We start from the raw sequence: 15,257 nt of genomic DNA, 5'->3' as shown, positions 1-15,257 counted from the left end.
GGCCTCCCGTTGGATTTGACGTCATCTGAACAGGACATCGCGCGCTCACTGCTTGATAGCGCGCGAAGGTCCGTTTACACCGGTTGTTAAACAACATCGTTATGGGGAAATGCAAGTCTGCGTCCAAATGGTTGGAAGATAAGGAGGAAGGAAAATCAATACTGTATATAGTAAATGTGATGTAAAGTGTGTAACCGGTTCAAACTCGAAGTGGCGATGAGGTCTTAACATGTATGGAAAGGGTCTTAAAAAAGGTCTTAAAGGGAATTACATCTGACTTCAGGGTTCCTGCATATTCCCTCTTATTGCTCTCTGGAGGTTTTTGGATATGGGTTTTCCCAGAGACTCGAAGACACCCTGCAGTGTGAACAGTTATAACTCAAAATGTCTTATAAAATGTATATGATCCATATGATACGGTTTAGATCAGCAGGAAGCTTTCTGAGCGCTCCATTCCTGCAGCGAACTGGACTATGGGAACGTTTTACAGCGTTAAATGCACTTTTAAAAATGTTACTAACCTGCCATTTAGTCTGAGAGAACTCATCAAACGTTAAATTGTGGATCTTGCAAATAGCTTTTACTATTCTGGATGGATCTTTCAGAAATTACCCAAAACATATATATATTTAAAGCACTGTGGTTGTAAAAATAGACCTACGCCTTCTTGTATTTGAGAGCTTTTACAACTACACTGTACAGCACACATGGGTTGTTCTTACCTCTGACTTTGTATTATTCTAGTTTCATTTTTTACATGTTTGCTTTTTTAGGGAAAGAAGCCCTCTGCACCATCAATGTGAAAAACATCCAGGCTGTGGAGAAACTGGATGAAAGTGCCTTTAACCGCAAAAATGTAAGCCGATCCCCCGAGACACCCAACCATTCATCACTCTCAAAGCATGGCCCCTTTTTAATGAACACTCACAGATGGAGGTATTTTCACTCCTTTTTACCTGGAAAGTCGTGTTGGAGGAGTACGGACATGCAAACAAATCTGATGCTAAATCTCCTGCAATGTGTCAAAGTGAAGCGTTATGAATCACAGGAAGTAAAACATGTTGTTCCATAAATCTATTTCTGCTGTCACGGTCCGCTTTGATCATCTTTATTGGGTTTTCAACCATTGATTATTTTCATTATTGATTAATTACACAAAGGGGAACTAATACTTACTTCACCATCAGCTGCAAAACTATTATTTATTATCAATGTATCATTTGATCATCAACCGAGACACTACATACTGATATACACCTGAACATCAGCAGGAGAGGACTCTTTAAAGTAGAGACACTACATACTGATATACACCTGAACATCAGCAGGAGAGGACTCTTTAAAGTAGAGACACTACATACTGATATACACCTGAACATCAGCAGGAGAGGACTCTTTAAAGTAGAGACACTACACACTGATATACACCTGAACATCAGCAGGAGAGGACTCTTTAAAGTAGAGACACTACATACTGATATACACCTGAACATCAGCAGGAGAGGACTCTTTAAAGTAGAGACACTACATACTGATATACACCTGAACATCAGCAGGAGAGCACTCTTTAAAGTAGAGACACTACATACTGATATACACCTGAACATCAGCAGGAGAGGACTCTTTAAAGTAGAGACACTACATACTGATATACACCTGAACATCAGCAGGAGAGGACTCTTTAAAGTAGAGACACTACATACTGATATACACCTGAACATCAGCAGGAGAGGACTCTTTAAAGTAGAGACACTACATACTGATATACACCTGAACATCAGCAGGAGGGGACTCTTTAAAGTAGAGACACTACATACTGATATACACCTGAACATCAGCAGGAGAGGACTCTTTAAAGTAGAGACACTACGTACTGATATACACCTGAACATCAGCAGGAGAGGACTCTTTAAAGTAGGGACACTACATACTGATATACACCTGAACATCAGCAGGAGAGGACTCTTTAAAGTAGAGACACTACATACTGATATACACCTGAACATCAGCAGGAGAGGACTCTTTAAAGTAGAGACACTACATACTGATATACACCTGAACATCAGCAGGAGAGGACTCTTTAAAGTAGAGACATTACATACTGATATACACCTGAACATCAGCAGGAGAGGACTCTTTAAAGTAGAGACACTACATACTGATATACACCTGAACATCAGCAGGAGAGGACTCTTTAAAGTAGAGACACTACATACTGATATACACCTGAACATCAGCAGGAGAGGACTCTTTAAAGTAGAGACACTACATACTGATATACACCTGAACATCAGCAGGAGAGGACTCTTTAAAGTAGAGACACTACATACTGATATACACCTGAACATCAGCAGGAGAGGACTCTTTAAAGTAGAGACACTACATACTGATATACACCTGAACATCAGCAGGAGAGGACTCTTTAAAGTAGAGACATTACATACTGATATACACCTGAACATCAGCAGGAGAGAACTCTTTAAAGTAGAGACACTACATACTGATATACACCTGAACATCAGCAGGAGAGGACTCTTTAAAGTGGAGACACTACATACTGATATACACCTGAACATCAGCAGGAGAGGACTCTTTAAAGTAGAGACACTACATACTGATATACACCTGAACATCAGCAGGAGAGGACTCTTGAAAGTAGAGACACTACATACTGATATACACCTGAACATCAGCAGGAGAGGACTCTTTAAAGTGGAGACACTACATACTGATTTACACCTGAACATCAGCAGGAGAGGACTCTTTAAAGTAGAGACACTACATACTGATATACACCTGAACATCAGCAGGAGAGGACTCTTTAAAGTAGAGACACTACATACTGATATACACCTGAACATCAGCAGGAGAGGACTCTTTAAAGTAGAGACACTACATACTGATATACACCTGAACATCAGCAGGAGAGGACTCTTTAAAGTAGAGACACTACATACTGATATACACCTGAACATCAGCAGGAGAGGACTCTTTAAAGTAGAGACATTACATACTGATATACACCTGAACATCAGCAGGAGAGGACTCTTTAAAGTAGAGACATTACATACTGATATACACCTGAACATCAGCAGGAGAGAACTCTTTAAAGTAGAGACACTACATACTGATATACACCTGAACATCAGCAGGAGAGGACTCTTTAAAGTGGAGACACTACATACTGATATACACCTGAACATCAGCAGGAGAGGACTCTTTAAAGTAGAGACACTACATACTGATATACACCTGAACATCAGCGGGAAAGGACTCTTTAAAGTAGAGACACTACATACTGATATGAACCTGAACATCAGCGGGAAAGGACTCTTTAAAGTAGAGACACTACATACTGATATACACCTGAACATCAGCAGGAGAGGACTCTTTAAAGTAGAGACACTACATACTGATATACACCTGAACATCAGCAGGAGAGGACTCTTTAAAGTAGAGACACTACATACTGATATACACCTGAACATCAGCAGGAGAGAACTCTTTAAAGTAGAGACACTACACACTGATATACACCTGAACATCAGCAGGAGAGGACTCTTTAAAGTAGAGACACTACATACTGAAAATGGGCAGAATATTTCCTCTTAAATACATTATCAAAATTGTTATTTTTCTCTCGGTTTGAGTTGTCGAGCAGCTCTATTATATTTACATAAAACTGTAGATAGTTCCAAAAGTAAAAGTAGTCATCCTGCAGATTGGTCCATTTCAGAATAATAGATATGATATGTTTTATAATGATTGATCATGAAAGTGTTCTCAAAGCTGGTAAAGGTGCAGCTAGTTAGAATGACTTTGTGTACTGCAGGGTAGCTTGTGGATTTACTCCACTTGATTATATTTCTATAAGTTATCGTAGCAGCTCTACTCTTTTCACATTAAACTGTAGCGGTACGAAAACATTCACACCCTGTTGACCTGACTGTGGTTTGTGTGGCGTCAGATGTTCCAGGTGGTGCACTGCGAGAAGCTGCTGTACGTGCAGGCGGGGAACTGCGTGGAGGCCGGCGAGTGGCTGGAGGTGCTCGGCCCGGTCAGTCGCTGCAACGAGGGCCGCTTCTCCTCCTTCCACCCCTCAAACTACAGCGGGGGATTCTGGCACTGCTGCAGGAGCTCGAGCAGCGGCGCCCCCGGCTGCAAGCCCTGCACCACGTGAGTCATCTGCACGTGCACTGATATGTTATCTCTTTATAATACTAAGACTTAATAGCTGCCAAAATCAGAGATGTAAAGAAAACACTCATATCGGGTAGAAAGGTTTAATTAATGATACGATAATACTAGCAGATCAAGTCTGAAATGTGCCTTGCAGCTCAATGTGTAACATCAATATGGACACATATCAGGACACGGTACATGAAAAACAAGCAAAAAACATTTAACAATCACTGAGAGAAAACCTTTTAAATGAAACTTTAGCGTGAGTCACCGGCACCTGCACGGAGATATGTTATCGCCAAAGTATCTTTTTTTAAATAATACTAAGACTTAATAGCTGCCCAAATGAACACAGGGTCAATTTCAGAGATATAAAGAAAACACTCATATCAGGTATAAAGAGTTAAAGGAGACCTATCATGCTATATTTAAATGATATAGTGTATGAGCATACCTATACAAGGTATATTTATACATTTTATTTTTCAAAATACCAAACGGATCATTTTTTAGCCATGCCTCATTTCACTCAATTTTGCTCTATTCCACAAGCCTGTCTTTGAAAATTCTGAGCAGCAGCTCACCACGCCCCCCTGCAAAAGAGGGGGGCATGAGCCAGCGAGAGTCACGTTACCACGTTTGCTGTGATTACGAGTGTGGAATAAACATGTCATCTCAGAGCAATGCATGTGTTCATTATCAATTTGATCCAGAAACTGACCCTGAAGCAGCGGAGGTTTTGGTGGAGGTGCAAACATCTCGGTTGCAGCAGGACGTTTCTGAATGGTTAGTTGACAACATACTTGTCAACCCTCCCGATTTCCGCGGGAGACTCCCGATATCATTGCCCTCTCCCGGTTTCCTCCCGGGGTCATATTTCTCCCGCATTTCTCCCGATTTCTGACAAAATCAGATTTACACACGACTGTTTCCACTCAGACTTTAATACAGCAACACCATTGTTTGGTTTCCATGGTAACACGTCTCTTTAGTAGCGCGCCCAACTCAAAGTCTAGAGGGTGAGGCAGATATTCACAGAAAACAGAACAAGAATCGACAACTACTCTACTGCTCACTCCTTTCCTGTAAAATACAGGTCCAGCCCACACATATGCTCCATCAATGACGGTGCTACAGGCCGCAAGGCAGTGCACTTACAACTACAATAAGCATGTTAATGTTAATCTAACACCTCCGGCGCTCCACTAGCACCCCCCCCCCCCCCCCCAATTTTGCATTTTGAAATGCTCCGGATTTCTGAGGTCTAAAGGTTGGCAAGTATGGTTGACAAGCTGTTGTCCCTATTTATTTTACTCTGTTTGTTACGATGCTTGCTACTTATTAGGTTGATATTTGGGCTAATTAGCAAGAATGCAATGTGTACAGTTTGTAACTTAGAGTTTGACCCAGCAATAAGTCTCTGAAAGGCGGGGAAAGTTGTGTGGATAGAGGCAGAGCGCAGCGACAGGCAGGCAGAGAGAAGCAGGCTGCGATACCCCCCCCCCCCACAGAGCGCACCCAGAGGACAGGTACTCCCCTCACTTTGTAACCCAGGAAAGGAGCAGGAATCCTGGGTACGTGAGTGTTAAAAGTGCATTAAACTGTTTTAATCCGACAGCCGCTGATGTGCACGGAAGTCTGTCCGTTTGGTTAACATTTGAATAGCCAAATGGACGGAAATCCGTCCTACAGTATATGCGAATGAGAGGTTTGGCAATGCACGTGGCCTTGGCTCATTCCCTTGATAGGTGGAGAGTTGACCAATAAGCGGAGCACCTCTTTGTGACGTAGAAAAGTGTTGAAATTTGGATCCGTTTTTTTCAGATCCGTTGCAGCCCCTTTTTTAGAGATTTGGCTAAGGAGGAAAATAGAGAGGGTTGTGTTTTCTGACACTTGGTGAGTTCCCTGGAACACCGGGGACACATATTCATGTATACAAGACGTACAAAGGTGCATTTTGCATGATAGGTCCCCTTTAATTAACAACGTGAGTCACCGGCACCTGCACCGAGATACGTTATCTTTCAACTGTCTCATATTTTCTTACTCAGACACAATTCAAAATAGCTGCCAAATGAACACTTGGCCAAGATCAGAGAGGTAGGAGAAAACACTCGTATCGGGTAGAAAGAGTTCATTTGACAGATAAGGATCAACATTAACGCGAACCAAGCTCAACGCTCTTAATAAAGACACTTTATGTGAGTGTGAAATTCTTCTTGCTTCTTTTTAAAAAGCTTATTTAGTTTGTATCCACAGGTGTTTGACTGCACTTTCTATTCGTTTGCATCTTAATTCAGGAGAGAAACGCCATATTTCTCCTGGATATGCTTTAAAGGGGACCTATCATGCAAAATGCACGTTTTGATGTCTTTGATACATAAACATGTGTCCCTGGTGTGTCGGGGAACTCACGCAGCGTCAGAAAATAAAACCCTCTCTCTTTTCCTCTGTACCCAAATCTCTAAAAACGGGGGAACAACGGAGCTGATCCAGATTTGTGTCCGATATGACGTAATATCTGAAATGTGGACCCACGGCCCTATCAGAAACGTTGCTATCAGAAACAATGCCCGACTGTTTTGGACGTAATATGGTCTGTGTTTACATTAGCATCGCTAACACTCAGAGCTAACCTGTACTGGAGAGCATGTGTGTGAAGAAGCAGGAAGTAAAAAGGAACTCACCTTGTGGTATAACCGGCAAGAGAGAAAGCCTTTGAGCTCCATACTGTTTCAGAGATAATCCTTGATAATCCATGATATGGTGTTTCATCACGGCAGCATTTAGTTTAGACAGTAGCTGCCGGGTCCCGCATGAGCTCAGACCCCTCCTTTTTTTTTTTTTTTTTTTTTTTTTTTTTTTTTTAAAGCTTTATACCCTAATCAGCACTTTTGAAACAGGAAGTGAAATAGAGGGATATGAGGCATGGCTAGAAACTGTTTGGTATTTTGAGCAAAACACTTCATAGACATGTTTTTTATATATTTGTATATATCTGAGACCTATGCTATTGCCTAGAAATAGCATGACGGGTGCCCTTTAAGTCAGTGTGTCATTGAAAAATAGATTGTTTAGTTTTTGGAGTATTTTCCTCACATTTTCTTAATTATTTAGCTCATAAAAGCACAAGCAGGGCTCAACTGGATTTCTGTTTTTATCTCAACAAATTCAAATATTGAATATCTCAGATTATGGTAGAGAAATACCAAAAAAAAAGGAATCCCAGGATGGCTGGATAACTCAACAGCGATGCCATCCCCTTTTATCTCCTCGTTTCAAAACTCTAGCTCCAATAAAAGGCACTCTGAACCCAAACATGCCAAAATAACTGATTTATCCTTAGGCTCTCTTACTGTCCACGGCAAACTTTTATAATTTAGGGTTTATCTATCAATGTCTTCTCTCCCCACATGTGCTTTCAGGTGGTCTCAGTGACCCCCCCTCCCCTGTGTGTGAGATCCTCTTACACTTGTTGCTCTCTCCTCTCTCAGCACCGTGCTGGCCAACCTGCAGCTGGACATCGACTGTGACCGCGAGACGGAGAGGATCTTCTCCCTGCTCTCCGCAAATGATGCCAAGCTGCAGAACATGGAGGGTCAGTGTGTGTTCTGTTCAGGAAATATCCTCTGTTTGTTAGTAGAAGTGTGAGTGATGATCTGAGGATTGCACGCCACATAAAGCTGCCCCAAAACACCTTGGATTCCTGGAGCGTTACGTCTTTGTCAGAGTTCGTGACCTTTTAGTGATTTATGGTTGCACGTGCAAAAGCAGTGTTGGGGCAAAAGTGCTCTGCAAAAAAACATGAAAAGCATCAAATAAATAAAAGCAGGGATGAAAATGGTAAAATAGGCAGCAATGATGATATTAATCATGCTATATGGTGCTATTATGATGCTATATAATGCCATATGAGGCTATAATGATGCTATATGGTGCTATAAGATGCTATAAGATGCTATAAGATGCTATTATGAGGCTATATGGTGCTATTATGATGCTATATGAGGCTATTATGAGGTTATATGATGCTATGTGTTGCTATTATGAGGCTATGTGATGCTATATGATGCTATATGGTGCTATTATGAGGCTATATGGTGCTATAATGCTATATGAGGCCATAATGATGCTATATGAGGCTATTATGATGCTATTATGAGGCTATATGGTGCTATTATGAGGCTATATGGTGCTATTATGATGCTATAATGACGCTATATGGTGCTATTATGATGCTATTATGAGGCTATATGGTGCTATTATGATATTATGATGCTATATGGTGCTATTATGATGCTATTATGAGGCTATATGGTGCTATTATGATGCTATTATGAGGCTATATGGTGCTATTATGATATTATGATGCTATATGGTGCTATTATGCTGCTATAATGCTGCTATAATGATGCTATATGGTGCTATTATGAGGCTATATGGTGCTATTATGAGGCTATATGGTGCTATTATGAGGCTATATGGTGCTATTATGAGGCTATATGGTGCTATTATGATGCTATAATGACGCTATATGGTGCTATTATGATGCTATTATGAGGCTATATGGTGCTATTATGATATTATGATGCTATATGGTGCTATTATGATGCTATTATGAGGCTATATGGTGCTATTATGATGCTATTATGAGGCTATATGGTGCTATTATGATATTATGATGCTATATGGTGCTATTATGCTGCTATAATGCTGCTATAATGCTGCTATAATGATGCTATAATGCTTGGTTCCCTCTCTGCAGATGCGTGTGCCAGCATGGCGGTGTACCAGGGGCCTCAGAGGGAGCAGGAGGATTACTCCAAGTTCACCATTCAGGAACCCAAAGAGACCTTTCAGACCCTGAAGCAGCTCAGAAACATCATGGAGGAACTTCAGAGGCAGCACAACATCCGCAGCGACACCGCTGCGCAGTACGGGAGCATGTGAGTTCAAATCTGTACTGTAATACCAGCAGTGGTAGAAACATATCACATTTACTTTGTTACATTTGTATGAAGAATATAGTCTCTAAAGTCAGTGCATTACCAGGATAGGAGAGGCATGTTTCCTTGCCTTAGAGGTAAATATGAAAGTGTGTGTGAGGTGTTTGTGTGGTGTGTGTGAATTTAGAGAATAGCTTGTTGAATATTTAGTTGTCTCCGACTCTAGTGAACGTTAAATCTCAGGAACGCCTTGAGAGAATTTTCTTTACTTTTGCACAAATATCCACTTGGACTTAAGGATGCTATGCCAACTCAAGGACTATAGCAGCCTAACTTTTAAAATATAAATTTGATTGAAACGAACATTTCGTTTTTTCCCCATTAGCTAATTGGATCGGAAATGTAGAATATATGCATACATATGTTTTGGGGGAAACCAGTGCAAAACAGTTTGATTTGATCATTTTGAAATGTTTTCATGTCGAAGAGGATAACATGAAGTAACAGACACAGTGAACTGCCACTTCACACTGCCTTGTTCATTCCAGTGACTGCAATCGAGCAGCCATACCTGTTTACACACAGATTGTTATTCATTATTAGGATTAGCATTAGCATGAGCGTTCGCTATTCTTCCTCAGGGGGTCCGCGGGGTCTTAAAAAGTATTAAAAGTTGATAAATCAATTTAGCGAAAATTAAGGCTATTAAAAAGTATTAAACGGCATTTTCCAAGGTATTACATTTTGTAGCTTGTTTTCAATAAGTATATAAATTGTCCAAAGAGGTTGTATTCTACAGTCTGCCTGAATGTAATCATTGCGTAGGTGTGTAGTGTGATTCTGTGTAGTTTATTTATGGCATCCCGTTGGATTTGACGTCATCTGAACAGGACATCGCACGCTCACTGCTTGATAGCGCGCAAAGGTCCGTTTTCGCCGGTTGCTAAGCAACATCGTCATGGGGAAATGCAAGTCTGCGTCCAAATGGTTGGAAGATAAGGAGGAAGGACAATAAATACTGTATATAGTCAATGTGAGGTAAAGTGTGTCGCCAAGGTAACCGGTTAAAACTCAAAGTGGCGATGAGGTCTTCAAATGTATGGAGAGGGTCTTAAAAGGTCTTACATTTGACTTCAGGATTCCTGCATATACCCTGAAGAACACATACATACCAAATCTGTGTATGGTTCGTTCTTTGGTTTTTCCGTTTTGGTTTAAAAAAAAAAAAACACCGGTGTTTAGTTTTTCCTATTCGGATTTAAAACGGAAAATCCAAAGAAGGAACCATACATGGATTCTACCAACCAGATAAGTTACCTTTTGTATTCTCTCTGTTTCAGGGACAACCCCATCATTGGGAAAACCTCCTAACCCGAGGAGATCTGAACCGGAACCGTCTCCTCTGCACCCTGTTAAGTTTGCTTTGTTCGACCCCCCCCCCCCTCTGGTCCCTTTTCCTCATCTTAATTTATGTCCTCTTTGATATCTACAGCTGTGTGAAAGAAGCATCATTACCTGGTGTGTGAATAGGCTGCTAATTTCTTTTATTCACCCATTTTTATTTTTTAATGATGCTCTCCCAAATCTCATACGGTTTTGCTCTGACACCACCTCTTTAAAAGTTGATTTAAAAATCATCTTTGTGGATTATGGTCCTCTATGTGTCCCCCCTTTTATCCTCTCTTAGTGTCCTTGCTCTGAACAAAAGTGTATAAATATTTTCCGAGGACAGTTGAGTAGAGGAAACCGATCTGCCTTACTTTGATGGATGTTTCTTTCACATGAAATGCTGAGGGAATAATGCAGAAGCACTTTAAATATTTGGACCTCTCCAAATGGAAATGATTCGATACTTGGTATCAACTCTCCCCAATTTGATCAGTTTCATGATCCGTTTGTCTGTTTAATCATTCGTGTACAATAACATTTAAAGCCTGTAGATTTTAAGATATTTTTCTTGACCAAAGACGATTTCATAGGTTTGACTTGAAGAAAAAAAAAAATGTATTTTGAATACAAATGTTTTCAAATGGAGAAAATTATATATATATATATATATTTGGTTTCTGTGTTTGTTTTTTTTTGCTAAAATATCCTTGTTTTAGTGACTTAAGGCGAGCATGCAGTCCTGAGAGCACATGGTGGTGTAGAGTCGTGTTTCCCTGTGATTGTGAATCGTTTCGGTACGCTGTGCATCGCAACATATCTGGAGTGGCTTATGTGAGGAACAAGAGGGAACAATCATATTCATAAATCACCTCCCCATCATCCCTTAAATCAGGGGTGTCAAACTCAAGGCCCGGGGGCCAAATCCGGCCCGTGACTTCATTTTATGTGCCCCACAACAGCTCTGAAAGAATATAATATGTTTATTATACGGTTACATGCCGATTTACAGAAGCACGTTGCCCATAAACTACACGTCCCACAATGCATCTCAAATTTGACTTTTTCTCAGAATTTGACTTATTTTTCAAAATGTCACTTTTTTTCTCAAATGTTTTTCCAGAATTTGGCTTTTCTTTTTAAAACATTTTGTGAGATTCTCACTGAAGAGACTTGTAATTATTTGCCCTAGACTTCTGCTTTCAGACATAGTTAATTATGGAGTTATTACCCTATCCGATAACAATCCAATGCAGAGGCAATAACATTATTTTATATATATTAAATATTTATATAGTCTTAAAGTTACAACCGGCCCTTTGAGTGCAACCATAATGCTAATGTGGCCCGTGATGAAATTGAGTTTGACACCCCTGCCTTAAATAGTCCAGACAATCACAACACAAATCAGCAGCTTTTGTACCTATGGCTTAAGAGAATTTGTTTGAAATGTGTCTCTTGTTGGTTTAGTACGGTGCAAACATGCTAAAACATTTCCATTTGGAAAAACACGCTGGACTTTCAAAAATAATGTAAACACAAATGTTCCAAAACGCATACAAATGAAGAAATATCTTCACAAACATTTGTGGCGTTTACTCAAGTGCTGCATTTAGGAATCGCTGCAAGCTCAAAACACAATGTAAAACAGGGGACACTAATAAGTGACGCACACAGCTGGGACAGGAGAGCTTGTTGACAGTGACCGTTTCTCAATCGCGAGGAAACTGGCTTCCAAGCCAATATTTTAAGGATGCTACGTCATCGAGTGCTGCCGAAGGATTGTTCCAATTTCCAGCATACTTGGAATTCCACCGAGGCCGCGTCCTTGGTTTGGGGGTAATTTCGAGGCTGCACATGGGTAGACTTTGCGTCCTTCAAATCCCCACAATGCTTTGCGCACGGACCAATTTCCCCAAATCTGTGGCGGAAAATGTAAGGCGGGGCCTCTCATATGACTCACACCTGCACACTTGCTAGCCTGTTCCACTCTTCGTTTTCCGAATGCCAGGAAGGATTTTTGCCTAGCTTCTGAAGGACGTGACTCGGAAGAGATGTGCTACCAAGCAAGCATCCTCGCGATTGAGAAACGGCCAGAGTTAGTCTATAAGTGGTTTGTCACTATATTTGAAATGACTAGCTATGTTAGCTTGCTAGCTTACAACAGATCGGCAATAATATCAGAAGCAATCATGTGATCACATTGTTAAATTAAACCAATAAATCTTACATTTTAGGTAAGCTTCCAACAACGGTGACAGTTAGCCAACATTATAATCCCAGAACGTCATTAAGCTCTCCTGTCCCAGCTCTGTGCGTCACTTTTTCGTGTCCCCGTTTTTGCCCAGCTTTGAGCTTCTTGCTTTTTTTTTTTTATATTTGCAGCGCTTTTGGTAGACGCATGTTTCGCCAAATGTTTTCTAAACGCTGCGCATGTGTTCTCATGTTGGTGAAGATGTTTTTCCTTTGCACGTGTTTTGGCACTTTTGGTGTGTTTTTTATTTGCACCTTTTCTGACGATGCAGCGTGTTTTGGTCCGTTGTTCGCGTTTGCACCTCTAGGCCACCGTAGGTAAAACTGCCAAAACCATGAAGAAAAGTATGTGTTGTAAAGTTTAAAAAAAAAATGCATTTATTGAAGTTGATACACATGCTCTTTATGTGACCCATGTCCTAGTGTCATCCTCACAATCATATTTTGCAGAAGTAGGGTTGCATCTACTGTCGAAGCTGTCAAATATAATGCTTATCATAACGTATAAGAGCCAACCATCATGTCTTAAAATCAAAAGAAGATTGTTCCCCTGACATGATACAAACAGACACATCTTAGGGTGTAACCAGCACATTTTAAGAAGTTTTAAAATGCCGTTAGTTAATCAATAAATATTTTTGAGCCGGAGAAAGTGATGAACAATCAGAGCTTCGACTCAATCGTGGTTTTGTCTTTTCCCCCCCATCATTTGAACAATGAAGTGTTGAAAGATACAGAAGAAGAAACTTGAATTTATTTTAACGACAAGAGTTGGAACATTTTGATGCTGATGATACACGCTTAACCGTGTGTTTTTTTTGCCTGTGGAAATGATTTGTTCTGTCTTTGGTGCGTCATATATTTCTAAAATGTGCATGTGTTGTGTATTTAACAATATATTTTTCTAGAAATGTTTTGTATTTTTTTTTTTTTTAAACTGATTTCATGTGTTGCTATCTCGTCGCGGTACCTTGTTCAGTGTCTGCAGCTTCTTTGAGGTTTGTGTCCCTTTACTGACTGTGTGTTTGTATCTGCCAGCTGTTTTTAAATGAACGCAGTTTGAAGTGAAAACTGTGAGAAATGTCCAACAGCTAGCAATGAGTGTCCACATGCAGGTTGTAGGTAAATAAACTGCCTAATCGGAGCCAAAATGATTGATGACAGGAAGTGAATCTTTGCCTATACTCGTGGAAAGATTTAAGGTTGAACAAAATGACTCTGGACCAAATTTCAACCGCAATTCATGGCATAAAGTTATTGTTATTTATTGTAAAAGCTTGCATGTCAACTCCATTGCTGGTTTTAATAAGAGCCAGTGAAGCAGCGTTTGATGTCCTCTGGTTGTGTGCTATTGTTCAGAAGATGGCGAACATGTTACGGTGTTTAATTTCCATTCACTTGGTCAGTTAGTTGTGCTTTTTCTGATTTGAATAAGGGATTCTTCATGCATTTGTGTCCGTGAAATAAGAAACCCGTTTGTCAGCGTCTCACATCATAATAAAGCCAAACTGAAAAGCGACGTGCTTTGATCAGAGGAACGTTAGAAGCAGCCGTCTGATGTGTGTTTCTGATGTTAACCACACAAGCAAGAAGTTAAGGTTTGAATTAAGAACAAATAATAATGTCAGGGTTTACAAATCAAGTCTCCTCTCAATCAGCGGACATCTGTTGAGCGGGAGTACAGCAAACAATCCTAACGGGAAGTTTTTCTGAAATAAGAGAAAGCTTCTTCCTGTTCGGCACATCTTCACATCGCTTCTGAATGTCTCCACGGTACAAAGTCTGTGTCTGTTTTTATACACATTACATGTTTTATTTTCCATACAAGGTCTTTCCAATGTCCATTTGAAACAATTTACAATAAAAACACTTTGCCAACGCGTCTCATATTTCCTGCCGTGTCTGAGCTCGCATTAAAAAGATTAAGACTAACTCCACAGAAAAGCTGGTTGGAAAATGGGTGAGTTTTATATTTCATGAGATTTAGTGTGCTGTTTTCTGGATAAATGTTATATTTTTGACATATTTTCTAAAGAACCTCTTAGCAGTGAGCCATATATTTCCAAAATGGAGCTTTTTTTTTTTTGACTTTCTGGATTTACACAACTATTCAAATAAAACACAAGTCTTCTTTGTACATCCTCAAGAGATTGACAGTGGTTTTAAAACGTTAGATTCAGCAGGACATAGTATTTTTGTAAAAAGCCTCTTAGCAACGAACAATATATTAACAAAATGGGGCTTTTTTTTTTTGACTTTCTGGATTTACACGACCATTAAAACAAAAACCAAGTCTTATTTTTATATCTTAAAGAGATTAACAGCGGTTTTAAAATGTTAAACGTAGCTTGAGGTTTGTTGCTGTTGGAGGCGGTGATAACCTTCGTGTAACACAGTTCAGTATTTGGTTTTTAATTGCCCCCCCACAGTTTGTTTGACATATGAATTAAAGTGTGGGTTGGATGGAAGGGATTCAACCTCAAATAACCA

General features: G+C 40.0%; 1 protein-coding gene across 1 annotated transcript; it reads left to right on the top strand.

Annotated features, from left to right (window-relative positions):
• Nucleotides 1-721: 721 nt before the first annotated feature.
• Nucleotides 722-14,645, top strand: LOC307027290 (ras GTPase-activating protein 2-like). Its single transcript, XM_079695503.1, has 5 exons — nt 722-856; nt 3,968-4,176; nt 7,677-7,780; nt 8,948-9,128; nt 10,469-14,645. Exons 1-5 carry the CDS (start codon nt 758-760, stop codon nt 10,497-10,499), a joined length of 624 nt encoding a protein of 207 aa, XP_079551629.1. The 5' UTR covers nt 722-757; the 3' UTR covers nt 10,500-14,645.
• Nucleotides 14,646-15,257: the final 612 nt, after the last annotated feature.

The sequence above is a fragment of the Notothenia rossii genome (genome assembly GCF_949606895.1).
Source record: "Notothenia rossii genome assembly, contig: scaffold_632, whole genome shotgun sequence".
Classification (NCBI taxonomy): Eukaryota; Metazoa; Chordata; class Actinopteri; order Perciformes; family Nototheniidae; genus Notothenia; species Notothenia rossii.
This window is presented reverse-complemented; position numbering and strand designations above follow the sequence as displayed.

Bases quoted from the DNA above. Each gene is read 5' to 3' on its own strand.
- LOC307027290 (XM_079695503.1), top strand. From the start codon at position 758: ATGTTTGCTTTTTTAGGGAAAGAAGCCCTCTGCACCATCAATGTGAAA. The intron at 857-3,967 runs GTAAGCCGATCC...GTGTGGCGTCAG, and splicing joins GTGCCTTTAACCGCAAAAAT to ATGTTCCAGGTGGTGCACTG. The intron at 9,129-10,468 runs GTGAGTTCAAAT...TCTCTGTTTCAG, and splicing joins GCTGCGCAGTACGGGAGCAT to GGACAACCCCATCATTGGGA.